This window comes from Manis pentadactyla, chromosome 2, assembly GCF_030020395.1.
Source record: "Manis pentadactyla isolate mManPen7 chromosome 2, mManPen7.hap1, whole genome shotgun sequence".
Lineage (NCBI taxonomy): Eukaryota > Metazoa > Chordata > Mammalia > Pholidota > Manidae > Manis > Manis pentadactyla.
Window position 1 is genome coordinate 67,846,121 of NC_080020.1, and position 24,278 is coordinate 67,870,398.

Sequence of the window (24,278 nt, forward strand, 5' to 3'; positions counted from 1 at the left end):
GAAATACACAGTACATTAGATAGTGGTAATTGGTAGGAGAAATATAAAGCAGGAAGAGAGGGCCTGAAGTATGTGTGTGTGTGGAGGGAGGACTGGAATTTGTAGGGTGGGAGCCAGGGAAGGCCTCGCTGAGAATATGAGTTCTAGGAATTCCTTCTAGCCCTAATCTTCTGTTACCTCCCACTGATAAAGATAGCATTTGCCTATCTGATGTTAGAGATCCTTTTCCTAAACTTCAGGGTACCGTCTCAGCCCTGAATCTCTGCCCATATTTATTCCCTCCTAATAGTCTCTTGTTCTGGGTCCTTGAAAGCCTGACCTTCTCATCAGAACCACTTTACCAGTCTTCTAAGGTTTATGGTAACCATAAAGCATAACCATAAACCAGCAAGCTATTAAGGTTTTTCCATTTTTCCTTAAGTGACACATATGAAAAACATAATATTTGTGTGGCATCTTGGGGTTCACAGACAAGGTTGTTTATGTCCAGAGGCAAATGGACAGAGTCACTCCCTGAGGATCAGTATTTTGACATACCTTTGACCACTTTGCACCAGGCACATAGGATGGAAAGCTCTACATCCTCACCAGCTTCATCTGTCCACCTGCCATTAAGGAAATACTTGACCCTAGATTCACTAAAACTTGTGATCCAGATATCAGCATATTTCCTCCTAGAACTTGTATCCATCTCGTTCTTCCTCACCCTTTTCATCCCTTGAGACAGGTTTTTTCCCATTATTTCAGCTTACCTAACACACTTGATATAAATCTGGGTACCTCAAAATTAGAACAATAACAGCATAAATGTTAAAAAAAAAAGAAAGAAGGAAGAAAAGGCAACCACAGCAGATGGCTTAGGAGTTACGAATTAAACTTGAAAACTTAAAGTTTATTTAGACAATCCCATCTTGGTTTTGGATGTAGAAAGGGGCCATTGACATGTACCTAACTGACAAGCCCCATTTCCCCACCAAAACTGAAAGTAGAAAACTGGCAATTTTTAGGTGTACTTGAATTTTAGAAAGCCTGCTAGTCTAGCCCTAACTTTTCCTTGCTTAAATAGTACAGAATGACTGTTTATACTGACTGAACTTAGTATTTGCTAAACATTCACTTCACTTTATGCTGAAAATATGTCCTGAGGAAATGACACTATGGAATTATATCTCTTCTTTGTTAGTGAATAATCATGTCCTTCTAAAGATAGCAATGAAAAATCAACACTAATTGCTTCTAGAATATGGTGTCATTCAGAATGTGTAGACGAGTTGTCTAATATGTTTTTAGACACAATTCAAATGAATTAGGTAATTGAAAATCTATATTTTGCCTTGTAAAACAGACCTCAAAATTCAAGGCATATTAGCATATATGATACTGTACCACTTTTTGACTACACATACTGCTCAAGAATTGTAGCATTCCTCTTTCCAGTCAAAGGATATATATTCTAATCCTTTAAGTGATGTTTTCATTAACTAAATAGCACTTTTCAGACGGTTTTTTCATTACTGTGGAATTGGCCTTGTAGCTGTTGTTCACCAGTTAGTTTCCCTATTCATTGTTCTATGCTACCTTATAATTATTAGGTAATGTAAGGATAAGTATTCTTAAAGTTGACCACCAAAAACTCCTGTGTTTTCAGTGAATCATTCATTGTAATTAGCTGGAATCAGGAACCCTGGGGACATAACTGATTAAAGAGTCATTCAAAATACCCAATCTAAATATATTATGTAGATCACCAGTAATGTGCCCTGGCTATAGATACTTATTAATCAGGGCCAATATTATCCCATGATTTTTTGACTCTTTCAGCTTTCCAGTAATCACAGTGAATATAATTACTCTCACTCCAAAAAAATCTCACTTAAAAAAAAAATAGTCACCATGTATTTTACAGCTTTCTGAACCAATTTGTGAGGAATTCTTCAAGGAATTTGGCAGTAAAGGTGGCAACTCTCCTTTTAGAGAGCTAACTCTTCCCTTTAAAGTTAATTTAAAACTATTTTTGAAATGCTTTTAGACAAATAACCAAGTAATATGAATTTGTATTTATATTTGAAAATTATAAGTTAGGAGTTGGCTTGGAAGAGCTGTTACTTTTACAGTCCTCATAGCAGTGTCTCGTGGCTCTTAGTGCTGTGTTCCTAATCGTTGAAAAAGTAAGTTGGACCCAGTGGAACCCAAGACAGAGATTTTCATCCTTCCCCATATCCTAAGTATTGCTCTCTCTTTCCATGGCTGTCCACACATCACTTGTCCTCTATGTCTCCTTCCCTCTGTCAGCTCTGTCTGGGCCACCGCTCTTGATGACTCTGGGTCTGAATATTGCCCTCTGACTCCTGTCTCTCATCTGTTTAGTTTCTATGTATGACTCTTTTCTTACAGTTTAGGCTTCTCTGTCTCTGGGCTTGTCTCCCCCGCCTAGAGACTCTCTGTCTGGCAGCCTGTGTAACCATGTCAGCCGCACGTACAGTCTCTGCCTGCCTCTTCCTGACCTGTGTGGTGTGCCTGGGTCCACTCTGCTTCCCTTCCCTTGACTCTGTGGTAGGTGCTTCCCTAAAGCCACAAGGTCTCTGCTCTGTCCCACACATTCCCTGTCTGCTGCCATCTATATGCCCTCCCTGCCTGCTCCCTTGTCACATCAGACATCTAGTCGCCAGTGATTAATCTTGTCTGCTGGCAAAAATATTCCCAAAACATACCTCTTCAGAGAAACTGCATTGCTTTCTAGAAGTGATTCAGGAGGTCTAAAATATTCTTTTGTGCTGAAATGAAAATTCAAAGCAAACCTTAGGCAGCATAGGTAGGCCAAATATTTGTGATTTATGAAATCCCAAGATATTCTAGGTTGATTAGCAGCACTTTAAAAGCAGGGGTTTATTTTTTAAAGATTTTGTTTCATCATAGTTCTTAAAATATACTCCTTCTTTAAAGGAAATAGTTTTATTTAATAAGTTCTGAGAGACAATGTGTTTGATGAGTAACTTCAGTTTTTAGGTATGAGAATTAATTATATTGATATATTATCTTCATAATATTCCTTGAGAATTGGTACTAGTATTTATGTCATATTGTCTGTTAATAGCCCCTTCAAACTTACATATCTCACCCCAAGTATTCAATATATTAGCCAATAAATAGAGAAATCTTATACCAGCTAGTTTGCAGATATTTTGAATAATCTTGACAGGATTCATTTGTATTACGTAATTTCTTAGTATCTGAAATAGTATAGAAGTTACTTGTTGAAAATTTGGGCAAAGAAACATAAGCATCACTAAGTTTTTTATGTAGCAGTGATGTCTATAAATGAGACTTTTATAAGGGACCCTAAATTAAAATATTGTCATAGCCTTCTAAAATCAATATTGGCTTAGAGATTCTTTTATTTTTAACTAATGTTTCTGATGTCTTTAAAAAACAATATTAATTATTTCATATGTGTACTTTATTTTCTTTCAATAAATTACCTTCAAAGAAATCTAAGTCTTCTTTTCATTTTGATTTACATGGCAAAGCAGCCAAACCTTTCCTGCTTAGTTTCCAGAGGGAGGTGTTTGAACTTAAAATAAGGCATTGTTAGTTTAAGGCCATGAATATAAGTGATTAAATATAACCAATATGTGGGAAAACTACTTTTAGAACTAGATGGTATACAGTTTGGATTTGACAGTGAAAAGTATAGTCTTCCATAACTATTGTTTAGATTTCACAGCACTTTTCTTATGAAGGAATAATCCCTTAGAGTTATTTGGTTTTGCTTTTCTTCAAAAACAGTATCAAGCATATAAAATCAACATAAATGGAAAATCTTAAATTTTAGAGAATCAATATTTAATTGTTTGTAAATTAATTAATAATTAAATTGGTTTACCCTAATTTTAGAGCCTAATTCCATGTCTTATCCCAAACAAGTTATTCTTGATTATTTTGAGTCAAGAAACTAACTAGAAATATGTGTACCATAATTCCACATTTATTCATCACTTAATATGTACTAGACACTAGTTTAGACTCTAAGGGTATAAAGATTGCTAGACATGACTCTTGCCCCTCAAGAGCTCATAGTCTCCTAGAAAAAAAAGTCTTCTGTTTATTTTAAGAATAATAGTGGATAATCTAGAAATTTTAGTGTTCCTAGTTGCAGGACTATTATTGAAATAGGTGGAGTGGGGAGGAAGATTAAGGACTCATAAACTCCTTCAGGACCCAAGAATAACTCTCAGTTCACTGACATCCTCATTTGTTAAATGGTACCCCACTGGTATCTAGAGTCAGTGCATCTTCTGAAAGTATCCATCTTCCTTCCATACTGTTAGGAGACCCTAACTTCCAGGTATATGTTCCAAATAAACATATTGGTTGTCATTTCAAACTTTTTAACGGTACTAAGTCAGCATTTATTAAGAAGAGCTTTGGATTCATCATGACTGGGAGATTTATATTTCCCAAATATGTAGAGAATTAATTCTATAATATGGCCAGATGAAGATCTACAATCATACTGTCTATAAAATGGAGATAATGCTAGTACCATCTCATTAGGTTATAGTTAGAATTAGGTGAAATAATCCATATAGGAATATTAAAATAGCACCTGTAATACAGTTAGGACTCAATAAATTCAAATGTTCCTTGCTTTGCACAGTTCCAGTATACACAAATCTCAGTTACATAGTTTAAATAACACCAATCCCTGCAAAACAAGGCTCAGATTTCACTTATCACAATATACTAAATGTATTAGTGCAGTAAGTACGAATCTCTACGTAAATAAAAGATGCATATCATAATCAGTGGCCAAAGACCTCTTCTTTCAGTATCTGTCACAGACCATTGCATATTGGTTATTCAGTCCAGGCACAAGTAGGACTATTTTCCATTTTATATAAAATAAATTACTAAAAGAGAAACTTGGCCAATAAGGATGAAAATACAGCAAAAAAATGAAATGATAGAAGTGAAATTGGAAAGTGTGATGAAAAAGATGACCATGTCCCAGGGGAAGAAATGCTAGCAAAAACACTTCACATCAAATGAACTCTGAGAGATATTCATGACATTGGAAGTGCAAAGGATAAAATGTTGGAAGCCAATCCGAATTTAGGAGTACAACAGTTTGCCATGGTATAGAAAAGACTTGCTTAAACTCTGTCTTAAATGATATGACAAGAAAGCAAGCACTGTTCAAACTTCTTTCAATAAGTTTTTTACAAAGGATTTTAATTGTCAATGTTTCTAATATTTTTAATTACAGTATACTAAATATAATTCGTTTTACTATTTTTTCATTCCCCTGTTCATTTTTAGTTGACAGTAAGAGGATTTCAAATGTTTTGACAAAAGTAGAAAAACTTAGAGGCCATGAAACAACCATAGTTTTTCTCATGGATTACTACCATCACTGCATGGTTTCACTTTGCATAGTCCCAATTTAGTCCCCACATTTCCATGCAAAGCAAGGGCTTCCTATAGTTATTATTATTATTAATTATTTTATCAATAAGTCAGTTACTATAGTTTTAGAGAAATTGTTTATTCCTCTTTAATATTTGAGAAATAAATACTTTCTGTCATTTCTCTTATACTTCTGTTTTTGTATTTTCTAGGTTATCTAAGTCCTGGTTCTATTCTTCTATTCTTATCTCATCATAGGGTTACTCTCAGAGAACATCCCAGTATATCTTGTACAGTAAACTTATTTTTCCTATTCTTCATTATTCTATCTTATTTCTGTATTCTCCTAAATTCCATACTGACCCTTCCCCTTTCATTCTTCTTCCTGTTAATGTCCTATGCTTCCACAATGTCCCTATCAGTTCTTTGGTACATTGTCTTCCTTTGAAAATGATACCTGCCCTAGAACATATCCTTATAAGAAATGTCTTTAAATTCATTGGTTTCCTCCTTATGGTTCTTCTACCTTTCTGTCAGCCATAAAAGACAAATGTTTTTCTTGAATTTAAGTTATTACAAGAAATTCTGTATAAGCAAAATTCTGTTTAAGTAAAATTCTAGCTGGAAATTGGGCAGGTTAATACTTGCCAATGATGCCATGATTGACAACAAAATAAAAATTAAAAGTAAATGCTGTGCATTTTCACTATATACCCTTTTATACTTCTTGAGCCCTGTGAATGTAGATAGTTTGAATATTCAAAAAACACTGAGTTAAATTTTCATTAAGTAAAAAGTGATAGTTGATATTTTGCTTCCAGTTTTCCATTCACTGCTATTTGATATAATCGCTTCCTAGAGTTCTGAGGCTTTCAGAAGATGAAAGCTGCGTCAGCCTGACGTTATCTGAACACATTGAGAATGGGGGGCAGACTACTGGAGCTGCCGGGAACTCTAGACAAATACGTGTGGATGGGGCATGAGTCTTTTGTTCAAAAGAGAGGTTTGATGGCTTGGTTGGTTCTTTTTAAAACGTTTGGAATATAGTGGGATGACTTAAAAGAGGATTCAGCTTTATAAACTGACTACTACCTCACTGTCTAAAGCCAGGGGCTTTGTCATATTTAAAATGCTAAAAGGCATTTTTAATCTACGTATTTAGATTTAGTTATTGTATTGAAATTTATCATTTTAAGTCAGGTACTACCTCTTGAATTTTCCATCGTCATTACTGCACTTCAGGTTACTGAATATAAGTGTTTGTTTTTCAGAAAAAGATAATGAGTGTCTCTGTTTGGCTTGCTTCAGTTTGTAGTTTCCTAAAGATATTCCAGGGAAATAAACAGAGGCCCCAAACTTACCATGGTAAGGGCACCCAAATCAATTTATTTGGAATCTCTTTAACAAAAAATAACTCTGACAGCACCAAGAAGTTATCTCCTGTAAAGAGAAATTCTATTCTACTTCTTATTTGTCACATCCTGAATTACTGGTTTCATTGGTCATAAGCTGTCATTTCTGTTAGATGCACTTTACTGCTCAGTATGACAGAAAATATTTCACTAAACATGTGTATATCTCCTGCTCTAAAGTGTAAGCAGAGTACAAATTTGAATGTAGAAGACAGTGACTTCATCCTGACTAGAATTAAAGCTTTTCCTCTGTAACAAGGGCAAACTCAGCTAAAAAGTTTGTGTAAACTCTGCTTGGCATAACAAGAACCTTTAAACTTTATCTGTCACTATCTATGAATGAATATACTGACTCATCACCATAGTGCCTTTCAGCTGAGCCCTGCTCAGCTCAGCTGCTCTTCTTGTCTTACACAGACATTCAGAATTCTTTGAGGCTTCTGGTAAAGACTGCAGGGTTTTTATACTTAATATTATGTTACAGTATAGGAAGTTCATCTTTCATGAATATCACAGATCTACAAAATGTAATGGAAGAATTTGTCTCTGTACATGTTTCATCTCTGTATAGTCTTGACTAATGTGGTTATGTCATATTTGCGTCATGAGCTTTTATTTCTAAGCAATTGTATCATAGCAGTCATTTTTTTAAATAACAGAACAAAAAAAAGTCCTTCACGGTCTTTATCTGAAATTAAGGTAATTGAAGAACTTCCGTGTTGGCAGCACTACTACATTCTAGTTTTTCCTAACTTACTTTATAGGAGTAAAAACATCTTGTATTACTGCTATTCACAACTAGCTGTCATGTTGTCCTTGTTTTCTCCTATACAGACAGTGCTATTGTTATCTGTTTTCTATCTCACAGAGCAATAAATGATTCTGTGTAATGACTACATTGATTTGATTAACTCTTTTCCCATGTTAGTACAACTTCGATGTTCTTATTGAATGCCCTTTACCTTCAGGTATCAGTGTTTCTTAACTGCAAAACTTATCTTTCATGTCTCACTTTTTCTCAGGTTTCTACTTAAAAATCCACATAAAGGATTGACAATTTAATCATTTCAGTGTATTCTGAGGCAGTTTTCAGTGAACTAACTTGTTCTGTGTGTGGTGTTAACTCTTACTGGGAGGCATGACGCATCTGTCCTTACCGGACTCCGCTGCCACAGTTTTCCTGGGCCCCTGACCTGACCTCCCAGTGACTAGGCCCTGGCTCCTGGCTCCTGCCTTTGCCTTCTGTCTTGCTCCTACGCTAATGTCATTTCCCTTCAGGTGACAGGCCCTTTACACCCTGATGCCTGATCAGTGCTAAGTTACTAGGACGCCTGCAGAGTGGGGAAAACTGTAAAATAAGGCACCAACAAGTCTGCCTTGCCCTCTCAGTCTGACTTGTACATCGTTCTTAGATCTTCTGTTCTACTATGTTGATTTAATTACATTCAAAAAGGTTTTTTTTTTCTTTTTGGAACCTCTGCTAGAGAGGTGAACCTTCCATATCATCTTGAACACAGTTCGTCTCCCCTTTGGAGCATGAGCAGCTTTGAGAGAGCTGCGTTTGGAGAGATGAAGAAGCAAGGATCATCTTCCTAAACCAACAAGATGATTTGTAAACAGGATGATGTAAGTCAAAACCAGACTGCCCTCATATCCCGCCATTTTCAATGCAGTTACCATACATGGAGCACATGGATAGGTCATGCATTAGCACATTGTTTGGCACACAAGTACAAAACAAATGATATTTATTACATCCATGTTGGAGCTTCCATGTCTCTTACGTGAGGAGCAAAGACATAAAACCAGCTAACTGTTGAGGGCAGCCAGTGAATCTGAGTGGAGAGACAGTAAGTTCAGAGGGAGATCACTGTGGCCCTGAAGATATGCCAAAGCTTTCCAAAGATGAAACTGGAACCAAGCCCTACAAGGCTGGCTGTTTCCTGCTTTTTACCATTACTGAATCTTGGTCATTCATTTTACCTCCTTATAAGAGAGAATATTTAAGGCGAGCCTAATATAAATCCTGATACTTTGTGTATTTCTGCTTCAAACTTCACTTCTCTTAGTTCCAAAGATCCTAATAATAGAAAACTGCTCAGCGCTGTTTGGGCAAGTATAGCTGTCCTGCTCTCCTGACAGTATCTCTTCTCCTCCATTTAAATTATAAATGCACAGGGGCCTGGGACCATGTGTTTCTTACCCTTACTTTCAAATTCCCTATGGATAAGACTGGCCTGCTTCTTACCTTTTAATCTAACCACTGACTAAGATGTCTTCGTATTTGTGAAGGTGATGGATTCACATTCCAAGCCCTGGCCCGGACAGTGCTGGCTGTCCTGGACACTCCCATCACCTACCTTCCTCCGACTTTAATTTCCCTTCCGATCAAATGTGCTCTTGCTTTTTATTTTCCTGATCGTCCGGTTTCTACAGCACATTAAATATACTTTTAAGGAGATGCCAAGACTCGCCTTATGAATATGGGCTTTCCCTGTGACACCGCATGTGTGTACCCCAGGAGATGGGGACAGGAGCAGAGGAGCACTGGCCAAGTACAGAGCAAGCCTGAACTAAGAGCCCCCGAATGGATTTTAAAACCCATTCAGTTAACATAACCTTACTTTTTAATTCAGTGAATGTTTTTAGCTACTATGTTCTAACTCAGTTAATATAATAAGCTTTCCTCAAATTCAGCTGGACTCACTTTTTTCCAATTCACTAAAAACATTTTTAATTCAACTGTTGTTTTTAGACAACTAATGAACTTTTCTCTGTGATTCTCTTTTGCAACTGGGCTGGTTTCAATAAGAGGGCCTTAATTTATATAATTGCTCTCTTTTGTTCCTTATTGTAAACCACCTTTTATTCTATAACAGACAACTGGCTTCTTTTGAAATTGTGAAAAAATGTTATGTAGGTACACTTGGAAAGAATACGTATCAGCACAATTATTCTCAAGTTAAATTTAGTATATTGTAAGCTATTTCATAGACGATCATCCTGAAACCTCCTAACTCAAAGCAAATATGTAAGCCTTTCACCATTAGTGCTGCAGAGATTCATTTATTTAATATTAAGTAAGTTTTTACTGACCTCCCACTCTGTGCCAGAAATAGTTCTAGGTGCTCAGGATCTAGCAGTGAACCAGACAACCTTGTTCTTCACCAGCACACATTCTAGCTGAGTTGCAGTGAAGATGCAGACAACAAGCAAATAATCAAATACACAGCCTGCAGAGATGAAAATTGATTTCCCAATTCTCTTTCCCTCTGCCATTGCTTCAAGGCCATATCTGCAACCTTATTACCTGTAGTGTTGAGTGAATTCAGTTTTGTAGAGCTTTCCCCACATCTAGTAAGAGGGTTGTTTAAGCATCTTGTTCTAGTACAGGAGAGAAGGGATGGAGAGGCATTGGGAGGGTCATGCAATTGTAAAACTGGGACTAAATGGGCTTTACTCTCAAAATTATAAAGATGAGGATTCATTCATTCAGCAAATATTTACTAACAATGGGTCACGGTTCGATTACATTTCAGCCTTTATACCACCTCCATGCATACACTTAAGTACCTCACACTCTACTTGGAAAACAGAGACATAAAATAATTACTGATAAATGTTAAAATAAAAACCTATGTCAAGTGCAAGGGATGTACCACAAAAACAGTGACTAACTGTGCCTGAGGGAAGGCTGCACCATAGGGTCACCTCTGAACTGCACCTTAAAGGTGAAGTACATCAGGCTGCATTTATTCAGGAAATGTTTACTGAGCACCCTCTAAGCCAAGTACAGTTGTAGGCACTGTAAACACAGCCGTGAACTAGACAAAGTCCCTGCTCTCTTGGTAGCAGAGAAACAGACAGTGAACTATTATAACAATTGATAATAATTTACCTTATAGTAAAAGATAATTATATATTAGGTGTTGGTACCTGCTAATACTAAAAAGTAAGGGTTAATAAAGGGAACAGAGAGTGATAAGGGATGCTGTTTAGGTAGGGTGGCCAGAGGGCCTCTCTAATGAGACGTTTGAGCAGAATCCTGAATGATATGAGAGAATGAGACAAAGAATTGGGGGAAGCCATTTCAGACAGAAGGAACAGCATGAATAAAGGCATAATAGTCATGAAAAGCATGGAGTCTTTAATACAAAGTAAGAAATTCTCAGTGTTCATGGGGTAAGATGGGGTCCAGGGAGTTAGGGGGAAATGTAGTAAATAAGGCAGGGGAAAAAGGAAGGAAGAGAGGAGCTAAATGCTGAAAAGCCGTGTGTTCATACTGGGGAGTTTCAGGGTTCACACTGTTTGGGAGAAAATGGGCTTGAGTTTGAAAAAAAGAAAACAGTTAAGAGGAAAATGACATGGCTAGGCTTTGGTTTCGTTCGGTTTTTGGAAAATTATTTGTTGCAGCAGTATGCAAGATAACCTTGAAAGGAGAAACAGAAGAAGCCAATTATAAGGTTATTATGGTACTCCAAGTGAGAAATCATGTGGCCTAAATTAAAACAATAAGGTGACTAAGAGGAGATGGTAGAGTTCAGATATTTTAGGAGACCCAGTATATAAGATCGATGCCCTATAGAGTTTGGGAAAGGTCAAGAAAGAAGAGTTCCTACGTTTCAGCTGGGGTGACTGAGTGGGTGATAGTGTCATTAGCCAGCTCAGGGAGCCCTGGACGAGAGGCAGGTTTAAGAGTGCAGATAATAAATTTTATCTGAAGCAATAGGAAATACAGATCTAGAAATTAGAAGTCAGGGCTAAAATGTAGATTTGGCTGTTATTTCATGAGAATTAAAAAAGAAGGAGAAAAAGTAGTAGCATTGTCAGATACTGCAGAGAAGTTTAGTAAGATGAAGATCTTTAAAAGGCCATCAGATTTGACAGTTGGAAACCCACCAACTTCAAGAAGAACAATTTCAGTAGATGTGGGTGGAACAGAGCCACATCGCGTTGAATTGGAGAGTGAAGAGGCAAGAGGCTGGGATTGTCCAGTCAAGGTTACCATCCTCTCCCCTTTCGCAGAGCTGCTTCTTGGAAACTTTGAACCTGAGGTCAGATCTCCCCTTCCCCCTCCCTCTTTAGTTTTTTCCAGCCAAGGCCTAGGACTGGATGCCTGAGCTGGGGACACATGGAGGGACAAATATTCTAAGGCCTTTGGGTCTCTGGTAACAGAGAGGTCAGGGAGAGGGGAGGCTGGTGTTGGTGAGTCAGGCATTGCAGGGAGCATCTTCAGGGGACAGCAGTGGATCAGGCCAGTCCAGAGACCTGACTCCAGATGGGGAGAACTATTTAGCCCCTAGGTCTCTGTGCATATGGAAGCTCTGGATGAGGGAGCTGAGGTAGGATAAAGAGCAAAGGACTTGAAGGGCTTGTGGGGGAAATACGGAATCTGGCCAAGTGTGGAGATGGAGGTAGAATCTGGCAGTAAACTAATGTTAACTAGAAATTCAGGCAGGGCTGCTCCTAGGGTACAGGGACTGAACTGTGCAGAGGAGAGACCACTGGCAGTGCTAGTGACCGTAAAGACAGCAGTGAGGGACAGCTAATGGATTTAGAGGTAGTCCTAGCAGGACCTGGCATGTAGATGTTTAACAAATATTTGTGAAGCCAAAAGGGGTAGTTCAGGTTTTGTGGAGGAAAGGGAATAGAACCAGAGTTCTGAAGAGCTGTTCTTTAGATGGCTAGGTTCTTTAGAGGGAGAAGATGGAGGCATTCTGTCTGGAGGGTTCCCAGACAGCTAGGAGTTGCAAAGCCCTGGAGGGAGACTTGCACAGTTCAGGGCAGGGGACACAAGGAATGACCAGGCAGCCTACCAGACTACCCCTTTACCACACATACACACCCTTGACCTCAGTTTCTCTCACCTGTACCAGCCATCTCCTCCCACTGGGGGGCGGGGCTCGAGAGCGATGCTGGTAGTTGTTCTATAGCCTCGAGAGCCAGCAGTTCATACCAAACTGCCTACTGGGGTGCAGTCTTACAACCATGGCCGGACCCAGGCTCCCAAACTACTCACTGGTGCCAGGCAGTGGTGAAGGCGGGCCCAGAGGGCCAGTGTCAGTTGGGGTTGACACCCCGATCTGGTTGAGCGCCCATGCGGCCCCCGGCCGCCTGATGGTCCAGCCGGGGATCGGACCCGCAGTCTGTCCAGGCCCTGAGATGTGGGAGGTGCCCCTGAATCCGCAGACTTACGAATTCCAGGGCAAGATGGTGCCCTGCGAGCGCCTGGTCAGAGCTGGCGAGGCGCGGGCCTGGCTCCCGAATCCCTTTCAGGGCGCCATCCCTGGGCCGTACGTCACACTGCGGAGCATCCCCAGTTTGGCACTGCCAGAGGACGTCTCGGTCACAGAGAAAGAGATGGAGCAGCTGGCCAACGAGCTCAGGCAGAAGAGGATGACCCTGGGGTACTCGCAGGCTGACGTGGGGTTCGCCGTGGGGGCTCTTTTTGGAAAGGAGCTTAGCCAGACAACCATCTGCCGCTTTGAGTCCCAGCAGCTCAGCCTGGCCAACATGTGGAAGCTGCAACCGCTGCTGAAAATGTGGCTGGAGGAAGTGGATACCAAGAACCTGCTGGGCTTATGCAGAATGGAGATGATCCTGCAGCAGGCTCGGAAATGGAGACAGGCAAGCAGGGAGCGGCGCATCAGAAACAACCTGGAGAAACTCTTCCTGCAGTGCCCAAAGCCCACAGCCCAGCAGATCAGTTGCATCTCTGCGGAGCTCCAGCTGCAAAAGGACCTGGTCCGAGTTTGGTTCTATACCCGGAGCAGGATGAGCAGTCAGCCAGCCAGATATTTCTCCCCACCAGAGGAGGGGGCGGCAATCGGACCTCCCTTCCCAGGGGGACTGGTGTGCTTTCCCCTGTCGTCAGAGTTCCATTTTGGTTCCCCTTACTATGGGGGCCCCTACTTTACACCCTTGTACCCCTCTGCCCCTTTCCCTGTAGGGAGAGCCCTCCTCTCTGCCCCGGCCACCAACCTGGGCCTTCCCAGGCTTTCAAGCCAAGGGGCCTGCCTTTCTGGGGAGGACCACGCTGGGGAAACCAGTCCCTGGCATTCCTTCCTGGACTTTTAGCATTAAGTTCTCCATTCACTGTCTAAAGTTCAGAATAAGTAGGGGGTAGGGGTTTTAGGAAACTATAGGGAAGTTGAAGTTTATTGCTGCTTTGTGCTTTTCCCTAGCATTGGTTTTATGGTACATTATAATACATAGATGGTTTCAGATAGTTTGTTTCTCATTTTTTAATTAAAAATTGTTATTCCTTGTGGTTATTAGTAAATATAAGGGTTAATTTTTTTCTTATAAAATGGGTATTGAGTGGAAAAAAGTCACAGAAGACAATTTCAGTATCCCATTGTTGCCAAAAGCAAGCAGAATTTTGTATAAACAGAGTCCAGGGTAATAGTTTCCTCTGGGGGAAGGTTTGAGGATAGGTAAGAAAAGAGCACACAGAGCCTACCCACATCCCTTGTTGGAACACAGAAATTTTCTTTTTTCTCCCCACTTTCTTGGAAGGCACATCTTTTCTAATTAACTTTTTCATTTAAAGTGCCCCAGCTCTAAGTGGGGAATCTCAGGTCACCTCTGTACCTTGTGCAGGCCCACAGGTTTATCTCTGTCCTGCCACAGGAATTGTATTTTAAACCCTTGTTACTGGGATTGGCAACCTGGAGGATGGGGCTCAGCCCCAGCTGCAGTTTAATCCTCTGGCTCAGCTTCATTTGGTTTATTCTCTGGGAATTTCCCTTACTTTCTTTTGAACTCAGGTAAACTTCCTAGAGGATATTTGCAATAGTTGACCCAGTATTCCCTGGTGGTTTTTGTGATGGTACATCATGAATTGCTTTCCCAAACTCCTGGGTGAAAATGGTCTTTTCCAGTTTTATACTTCTACATTGGTCAATTTTGGTCACTGTAAACCAAATTGAAATCATTAACCCCTTGTGTTTTCACACCTGCTGCCATACCACTGCATGTAATATTTATTGTTTTATAATTATTATATCACTATATATTATATCTGAGTTTGTCTTCTTTTTGCTTTCTAATCTCTTCAATTTTTTCTTTCTCTACTTTTTTTTTCCTTAATCAGTCTTGCAAAAAATTTATAAGTATTTTCAAGGAACAAGCGTTTTAAACTTTTATCCTATTTACTACTATCTTTATTTCCTAATTAATTTCTGCTTTTATTTTTATTAATTGCTTTTTTTCTAGTTTCTTTCAATGTATATATTTTTTTCTTCCCAGTGTCTGAAGATAGAGGACTGTTGATACACATAGGTTAGTAAATATGCAGGCAAACTTCAATTGCTTGGCTCAGCTTCAGTAGGTGACTAGTCACTTACTCTTGGACTATCCCAGTACAAGTCGCACAGCACAAATCCCTTTTCCTAGACAGCTCTTCTGGAAAGCCTTGGAAAGGAAATGTTTCTGCAAAGGGCCAGCAGACATTGTTTAATGCCAGGATGAATAGCTGTGATTGTGCTGTGAACATTCATATCCTAAAAGCTGTGAGGGGACTCTGACCCAGGCTGCTGCTTGAATTCTGCAGCCCCTACAAATTTGGAGAAATGGCAGTAGGGTCTCAGTCTCAGGAAACAGCCCCAGGGGTCTGCCTTAGCACCTGCCCAGCTGCATGACATCATTCACACCGCTGCTGCACCTCTCCTTAGGCAAGTACTGGTATTTGTCACTGATCAGCCTTTGCTAGTTTAAAATGAGATTTTTTTTTTATCACTGGTCCTCTTAATTTGACTATGAAAAGAAAAAGGACAAGACCTTGGGGAAACTGATATCTACAGGATTTCACATTTTTCAAAGATTTAAGATTGATGGGTAGAAACCTTAATAATAAGATCCCTCAAAACTGAGAAGAAACTACCCTTAGAGTTAGGAGAAAACCAAAAGTATGATTTCGGTGGTGAACAGTGTCCAATGTGGAGATCAAGCAACATAAGAAATCAAGTAAGATCTCCCATTTTCACTAACAAAGATGTCATTGGTATCCTTAGTGAGAATAATTTCAGTGGAGTAGTTAGTAGAGGCAGATGGCAAATTATAGTCCAAAGTCTTCATATTAGCCAGATTTTCCCCACCTCAGTTTAAAAAATACATACCAACCACTCATTCAAGGATCTGCCCCCTCATTCTGGAAATGTTTCTTTATCAAATGTTTTCTTTATCTTGGGTTTCCTTTAGACAATTCAAGTATTCTTAACCTGAAGATGCTGATCCCCTTTAGAGTATAAGCAGAATAGTATGTTTGTACCAGTGTGTATTTTCTTTAAAGATGTTGGTGATAGACTTCATCACATTTTCAGAGGGAACCATGACTCTTTGTAGATCTGTAATTTCAGAATTAAAGAAATACCTTCCCTTCGGCCACCTTACTTTCAAGTTTTCCCTTGACACAGTACCTCGCTAATAGGTGGTTCCTGGTTTTCTCTGACTCAGTGGTTTCTGAATATCTCTACCTCAGTATAGTATAAAAGCCCTGAATCATGTCATGCATAACTTTTTTCAAATTCAGACCAAATACTGTATTTAATTATTGTCTTTCTTATTTTTATACTTCAACCAATCTTTAGTACTTTAATTAGATTCCTATCATAAAGAACAATATTTCCTATTCCTAGAAGTTGTCCTGCCTCTTGTCTAAGAAAACTCAAGGTGTTAGGATATCTTCCCTTATTCCAAACATTATCTTGCTCTTAAAATAGCATCTATATGTCTGTAATTTCACAGTTTTGAAATATATATTCTTTACATCTTTGTTGATTACACTGAAACTGTGTCCTGGGAATTTTTCAGAATAGCTACGTTTGTTTGTGGCTTTCTTCTAGATATAGACTTGCTTAGTAAACAGTATTAGTTTCCTTGGCAGAATCTATTCATGATGAATTCTTTGTAGGGTAAAAAATTGTATTATCTATGTAGAACAATATTTTTAAAGTGAAAACTACAATGTCATTCCAATAAAATCCCACATCCTGGTGGAATATGAGCATGTTTCTTGACAAAGTGATTTTAACTGAAAGAAAAAAACATAGAGAAAATTTGAAGATAAAGCATGTGGCCACATCCTACCAGATGTTATGAAACTGTAGTAACTTAAACTGTGGTAGTGATGGAAAAAATACCAAAGAAGAGTATTTGGCTATTCCATCCATGGGAATGTGAGTAGCAGCAACCTTCACAAAAGGCCATTGGATCATTCATATAAGTTTTAAAAATGTACTTTCCCTTTGGCTCATTATTTCAATTTTTAAGTATTTATAAGAAAATATTTGTATGTGTGTTTAAAATGTAATTTGACAAGGGTGGGCATCCCATCACATTATTATTTAATTTTAACAACAGAAAGCTAGAAGTAATCTAAATGTTCAACAAAAAGTTAATTAAATAAAAACACTATTTACGGTAAAAAATTATGTTATAGAACATAATAAAATTCAGAATAGATTGTTGAGTGAGCCAAAACAGGTCATTAAACTTTATATCATTTTTGTATATTTTTAAGGAAAAATGCACATTACATATAGAAATATATGTATATAGATACTATTAGTGGTTTAAAAATTTTTTGCTATATATATTATACAATTAAAAGTCCAAGATATATTTTTAAAGCAAAGCCCTAGGAAATTTAGGGTTCCTAAAAATATTCATTCTTCCAGTGTTTTTTTGTTTCTAAAATGGTAATTTCTCATTCTAAAGCAATATTTCGAAATAATAAATCTGACTTTTTCATTTTTAGATTTGTAGTTTCTGTAAAAGAAAAACAATTATCTAAACAGAGGACTACTGGAATATACCAGTTAGAAAGACAGTGCTGAAAAGTAGGGTTTTTTTTAAATCAGATGCCCATTAATGTTAAAGAGCTGTAGTGTAGCTCAGTGAGTGAAGACACCTGCCATATGTCTGTTTTCCTGCACAACATGGTAATTTACAATTACAATTAGTGTGTTTGTATACCTCAGTGTTAAATATAACACATATTTAGAATATAATATAAGCCCACATCATTTTCAGGTTTCTGAATGTTTACTTTTCAATTTTAAAAAGCATTTGAAAATAATCAAAATCCTGGTTTTATCACAGTGGAATCCTCCCTCCCTGTCATAGCTGAAGAAAGCAAATGAATATAAATGAGATCTGTGGATTCCTAGGTTTGAAGACAGGGTCAGTTCCTGTGATCACAGCCCCAGCTGATCGAAGGGTGAGCTGTCATGAAGTGAGTCCCCCCCAATAAGCTCCTTGAAACAAAGCATGAGCATTAGCATGGTTATGGCAGCCGAGAGAAACATTGCAAGAAGCTTTGGAGAAGACTGCATGGTTTAGGGGCACCTCCAGAAGACAATCCCAGCACTGTGATGGGCTGCTGCTCTGCCACCTCACTTTTTTAGCTTGAAGCTCTGCTGTGAATTCCACTAAAGGCAAAGTTAGCTACTGTGGCCCTGAACTTGGGCTTCCTAGGTTTTCTTTCCCCAGCTTGCAACAAAATGACAAAACACAAACCAGCTTTACTTATTGCTATTGACTCCTCTCCTGACTGACTGGCCAAAGAGTGTGGTTGGAAAAGGAAAAACTGACTTCTTCCTGAGAATTCATCACACTTTATTTTTTTAAAGGTTATATTTTTATAATGAATTTTATTATTTGTTATGAAAGCTAGCAAATCATATAATGGTACAAGCACTAGAATGAATTCACTACATCTTAAATTCAATATTCCCTTCTAAAACTATACAGCCTGTTATATCATTTCTGCTTCTACAAAGGAGTAACTGTATTGTTCAATAATTAGTCCTCTTCTTCATTCCAAGATGTAGGATGTAGATCTTCTTTTAGAACTCTGTGCGATGGCCAGGGCAGTGTTATAAGATGCATTAAGTTGCTTTATTATCTTAAAATGAAGGATAATGGTCCTGAAGCAGCTGTAAAAGTTTGAATATTATTGATTGGTTAGTGGGCAAATCTTAACATATACCTTTTTTATTAAAAAAGAATTTGTTTCAATATAGCACATGCTGTTGGATAGGACTCCCATAAAAAACTCTACTACAGAGTGAGTAGCTTAACAAACAGAAATTTATTCTCACAGTTCTGGAGGCTTGAATCCTGAGATCAAGGTGTCAGCAGGGTTGGGTCCTTTTGAGAACTGTGAAAGAAGAATCTATTCCAGGCTTGTAGATGGCCACCTTCTCTCTGCGCTTGACATTGTCTTCCCTGTGTCCAAATTTCCTCTTCTTGGATGGACATCAGTTATTGGATTAGGGCCTACCCTAATGACCTCATTTTATTAATTATCTCTGTAAAGATCCTATCTTCAAATAAGGTTACTTCCTGGGGTACTGGGGCTTAGGACTTCCAACATATGAATTTTTATGGAGAAATAATGCAGTATATAATACCAGCCTAATTAAAATTTAAACTAAATTCAATTATTTGTTAATGTATTCATTCAACAAAGATGATTGAGTGCTCTGTATCGAAGGTAGTATCCTAGGTGCTAAGATGTAATGGTGGCCAAATACAGGCTCCTCTGACCATCAAGGGGCTTCAAGTATGGTGAGGCATCCACATTAAACAAATGCACACATGCTTACAACCTGTAATAAATACTACAGGGTGCCATATATTTGGGGGGAGGTCTTCATTTAGATTTAGATTTATAGACCTCTTGTTACCTAAGTATTGCCTCTGATAGCATCAATTGTTGACAAATACTGTAAATCAGAGAGAGACCTGCAGATGAACTATGGCCCTGTAGCCAAGGCTTCGTTTGAGAGATCAGCATCTGTGGATTCAAATCCTGGATCAATAACCTACTCTCTTTTATTACTTTGAATGAGTTACTTCTTTCAGCTTGCTTCTCATCTGTAAAATATGTCTAGCAATTCACAAGGTGAGAGGGTTGATAAAAGGATAAAATTAGATAATACAGAAATTCCTAAGACTTCCCTTTTATACAGAAGGCACTAAATCATTTTCCTCTTCATTATGTTTCCACTGTCTATGCTTTATTTACAGCTCATAAACCACTCTTTTGCATCCCTAGGAACTTCTACCTGGTAGGTGTTCAATGGTCAGAAGCCAAAACTGAACAAATAAAAGAACACAGGAGTAATGGGGTTTGTGGGGGGAACTTGGTGATGGGGGGGAGTCTAGTAAATATAATGTTCCTCATGTAATTATAGATTAATGATACAAAAAAAAAAAGAACACAGGAAGTAGAGGCAATAGTCTCAGTTGCCAGAAAACTTACTATCTGATATTGAGAAAGGACTTTGGAATCATAATAATTGAAAGACAAAATGTCCATTTCCTTAAGCTGTCAAATGACATTTAGAGAAGAGAACAAATATGAGGTTTTTATTTGAAGGATTTAGATAAAGACTTTTTGAAAACCCATACAGCATTATATAATAAAAAGAAACTCTCTCTGAACTTATTTCTAGCCTATAAGAATCACGTTACCCTCCATAAATAAAAACAGGACAATGCAGCACAGATAGAATGTGAAGGCTACAGAGTATAGGAATGGACAGTGTAGAGTGACACTTGTCCTCATACTGTGATTCCCACTTAACCTTTCCTTCCTGCTCTCCTGCTGTGGTCTCAATTATCTTTCTCAAATGCAAGCCCAATCCTGCTTTTATTAATACTACTTCATGGAATGTCCACTGCTCTAGCTTTTCTGTCCAAAGCCTATGATATTTGTTTGCTAGGAATGCCATAACAAAGTACCCAAGATTGGGTGGCTGAAGGGGCAGAAATTTATTATCTCGCAGTCCTGGAGACTCAAAGTCCCAAGATCAAGGTATGGGCAGGCTTGGTTCCTTCTGAGGACTGTGATGGAAGGATCTGTTCCAGCCTCTCTCTCGGTCTGTACATGGCCATCTTCTCTCTGTTGTCTCTTTACATCATCTTCCCTCTGTGAACGTCTCCACATTTTCTCCATGTTACAAGGACTCCAGTCATATCAGATTAGGGCCCACCCTAGCTACCTATTTGAACTTGACTACCTCTGTAAAGACCCTAATGTCCAAGTGAGGTCACATTCTGGGGCACTAGCAATTAGGACTTCAACATATAAATTGGGGGAGAAGGGACACAATTCAATCCATCCTACCTGCCATTCCTGATATAAAGAAAACGTCCATGTATGCTGAGTGGGAGTTGTAGGAAGGCAGAGAGACTTGTTTGATTTTTCCTACAAAGTTAAATAAGAGGTAGTGTCAAAGGAGTTAAGTAAAAGGTAGTGTGATGGAAAGGTAAGAGCATTAGCCTAGAGTCAGACATTTGCAGATCTGAGTCCTGTCTTTAGGCCACTCACATAGATAGTATCATCATTCCTGGTTCCCCCTCAGAAAACTTTCAAGGAAAATAACATTTTCTTCCCTCCCAAGAAATAGCTTTACAGACTGAAGAATTAAGTAGGTACTTACTTGTTTCTGTTTTAGGAGCAGAACAATTGAACTCTTATCAGTGAGATTGAGAGGCATTATCTTAGGAAGAAAATTTTGGACATTTTGATAAAGATAAGATTCTTACTTCCCCCAAAGAAACTGGTATGTGAACTTACTGAGAAGGCCCTGTCACTTTCTACTAAGCACTGTCAGCCACTAATTTCTTCAAGCTAATGTAACAGGACAGTCAAGTGACTTGCCTTTAATTTGTTGTGATTGTGTTATATTTATGAAAAGCAGAGATGAAGTAGCTGATAGCAAGTGTTTAGACACTTATGGTCTTCATAAATAGTTTTAGGACTATTGCTTAATCGAAGTAGACACTGAGTAAGTTTTCTCAGCATAGGAAATATAAATCATTCTATCTGTAATAATGTCATTAAATGCATGCAAATATTATAAGTGATTACCTCATTTCAAACATTTTTATGGCACTAGTCTGCTTGCTAAATATGTATTACCTTTGAGATTGAAACGAAAGAGAAGAGGTGGGAAGAGCCTTACCACACAGGAATTTATTATGTTGTTCTTTACTTTCCTGAAAAGCAATCACAGCAACACCATAGGTAGAAAAGAATGTTTTGCTGCTTCTGTGTCACATCATTAAAGTAGTTAATCTAAAGTCATAAATTTTTGTCTTCCAGGCCAAGAAACTTTAAGTGAAATACAAACAAAAATGTTCTACTTTTAAATGAGAAGTGAAAGAATCTTTATCCTTTTTATTTGAGTTTCCAGAAATGGCACATTCCATAAAAAATTGTATCTTTTTTATTTTTAAACTGAGTTTCTTGCATTAGTCAGTAAACAATTTATTTAGTGAACATTCTCTGTGCACATATATATACCATGTGAACATTTAGGAAACAAAAGGTGCTTGAACTTGTGAGATTTAAATATCTTCTCACAGTTGATCCAGTTGAAATAAAACCACATATAAATGAAATACCACTTTCTACTAAAAAGCAAGTACGGATTTTCTATCATTGTTTTAATGAGGACAATAATGACTCCATTTATTCAGTAGAACATCTTATAAATTTCTGGCATGTTTACTTCCATATGCATTATAAGACTCACCCATCAAAGTCACCTGTCCTAATCTTAAATATGCATATGGACTTAATTACATTATCTAAGTACACATATTTTTATACTGCTAATATTCTTGCAAATACTACTCAATTTTAAATATATAAAAAGAGCAATGATTTTGCTTCTCACTATTCTTCTAAAAACATGTACACCTATATACTGATATTCATATTTCAAATACATTATACAAAATCTGAGCTATGTAGATCGAAGGTAATACACCAAAACATGGCAAGCAGTAGGATAATGCGCAGCATCGCAGCTTTTGGCCAGCTCCCACTCAGGCTTGCTGAGGCCCCAAACCAACCCCTGCCCTTTCTCCAGGTCCCACATTCTCTCAAGCAGTAGCATTAGGCCTCTATACTTCTCCAGTGATTGAATATCATCTAAGCACCTGTTAAGGGCTAGAAGCTGAAGATTCATAATTCAACAAGGAACACACAGGTTAGTTAGAGGAAACCAAAGATCACCTGCTCTACTCGCCAGTGTTAGAGGAATGGGCAAAAGAACAGAGGAAGGAGCACAGACTCAGTGAGGGATATCTGGGAACGTTCTTGAGAGCAGGCACACCGTAAGCTAAGACTTCAAGGATAACTAAGAGTTGTTAAGTGGAGAATGTGAGGGGAGAGAGAGGGGACACCAAAAGTCAGGAATGGAAGGAAAAGACGGAGTTTGTTATGACTGAAAAATTTAGACTATGATTAACCACTGCAATTGAGAATTAAATATAGTGGTTAAAATCCTGACAGCCATAGCAAAAAAGTACATAGTTCTCAGTACATGAACCTGATTATATGAATCTTCCAGAATACATTAGGAGAAATAGTTTCTAAACATTAAATATAATGATTAGTATATCAATCTTAAGGAGATATTGAACAACTCAGTAAATAATTTCTTTAATTGTTGTATTTTTGTTGTTGGTATTGTCATTTGTTTGATTCTTCAAAAAGAAAAGACAAAATCATTCTTCACATGGCTGGTCTTTATTGACTTAACGACAAATAGCCTAAGTCTTAATACTAAGACCTAAGGTTCTGAAGGCCTTTCTTCTGGAAACTAACACAATTTAGTACTAGCATAAAGCTTCCTGATGGTTTGCCCTGGCACTGCTAATCAGCACATCTAAAGAAGTTAAAGGTTAGCAGATTCACTGGCCTATTCTCAAGAGTCAATTGTCTCCATCAGGTTTTTTAACAAAAATCTATTAATCAGTTACTGTAATTGTATTACAGTATCACGAGAAAGCCTGAGAAGGGTATGGTAATAGAGGGACAAAAAGAAAATTCAGGCACCAAAAGACAGTATCTTAGGTAGTAGCCTAGTTCCCTCTGTTATTTAAAAAAAAAAAATCTGATTAGAAATCCTGTTGGCCACCATGGAGCACAGCCACGCTGTCTCTGCCCCACAGCTCATGATGCAAGAGTGCCTAGCATGATGCTGGAGACCAAATGAGTATTAGTAAATTTGCGTACCAAACAACTGACTTAATTCATCTGTATTTTGTTCTCATAGGGAATGAAAATTAAAAGCCCTCCAAGGAATTATTGAAAAGTACTTATTAGCAAGGCATATAGAACAATACAGTGTTTACTCATGCTCTTTTTTTGTAAAACCAAACACCTGTAGATCTTTGGATCCTTAATAAGTCCAATGTTGCTTCCACCATCTATATTTAAATGCTTTAATATATGTAGTAATCCTTATAAAACTTCCTAACATAAGTTCTTCGTATCAATTGCAAATTCGAAGATTACTTTTTCCCCCCAAATCATGCAAACTCACCAGTGTCAGAAGCCATCAATAAACCCATGAGTCTTGACACCCATGCTTTGTTTAAATACTGAGTGACACTTTTTAGCATAAGTTAATTCAACAGACAAGTTTTGTTCTG

The 24,278-nt window shown here is 38.1% G+C and overlaps 2 protein-coding genes across 22 annotated transcripts in view; both read left to right on the forward strand.

Moving 5' to 3' along the window:
- FAM172A (family with sequence similarity 172 member A) overlaps positions 1-24,278 on the forward strand; it is a 466,743-nt gene that overhangs the window by 333,896 nt on the left and 108,569 nt on the right. Inside the window, exon 11 of one of the 21 annotated variants that reach the window (XM_057493437.1) lies at positions 21,937-22,130. The exons of 18 other annotated variants lie outside the window; for them this stretch is intronic. In XM_057493437.1, the coding sequence (XP_057349420.1) occupies positions 21,937-21,983 (47 nt within the window). In that variant the 3' untranslated portion in view covers positions 21,984-22,130. Of the gene's footprint in view, positions 1-6,265; positions 6,347-21,286; positions 21,680-21,936; positions 22,131-24,278 lie in introns of those variants that run through there. 2 more of the 21 variants (XM_057493459.1, XM_036925697.2) reach the window with 2 other exon arrangements.
- On the forward strand, positions 12,796-13,935 carry POU5F2 (POU domain class 5, transcription factor 2). The gene has a single exon (XM_036925701.2). The coding sequence runs from the start codon at positions 12,807-12,809 to the stop codon at positions 13,893-13,895; it is 1,089 nt and encodes a 362-aa protein (XP_036781596.2). The 5' UTR covers positions 12,796-12,806; the 3' UTR covers positions 13,896-13,935.

Excerpts from the sequence above, each read along its gene's own strand:
- POU5F2 (XM_036925701.2), top strand. The coding sequence starts at position 12,807 with ATGGCCGGACCCAGGCTCCCAAACTACTCACTGGTGCCAGGCAGTGGT.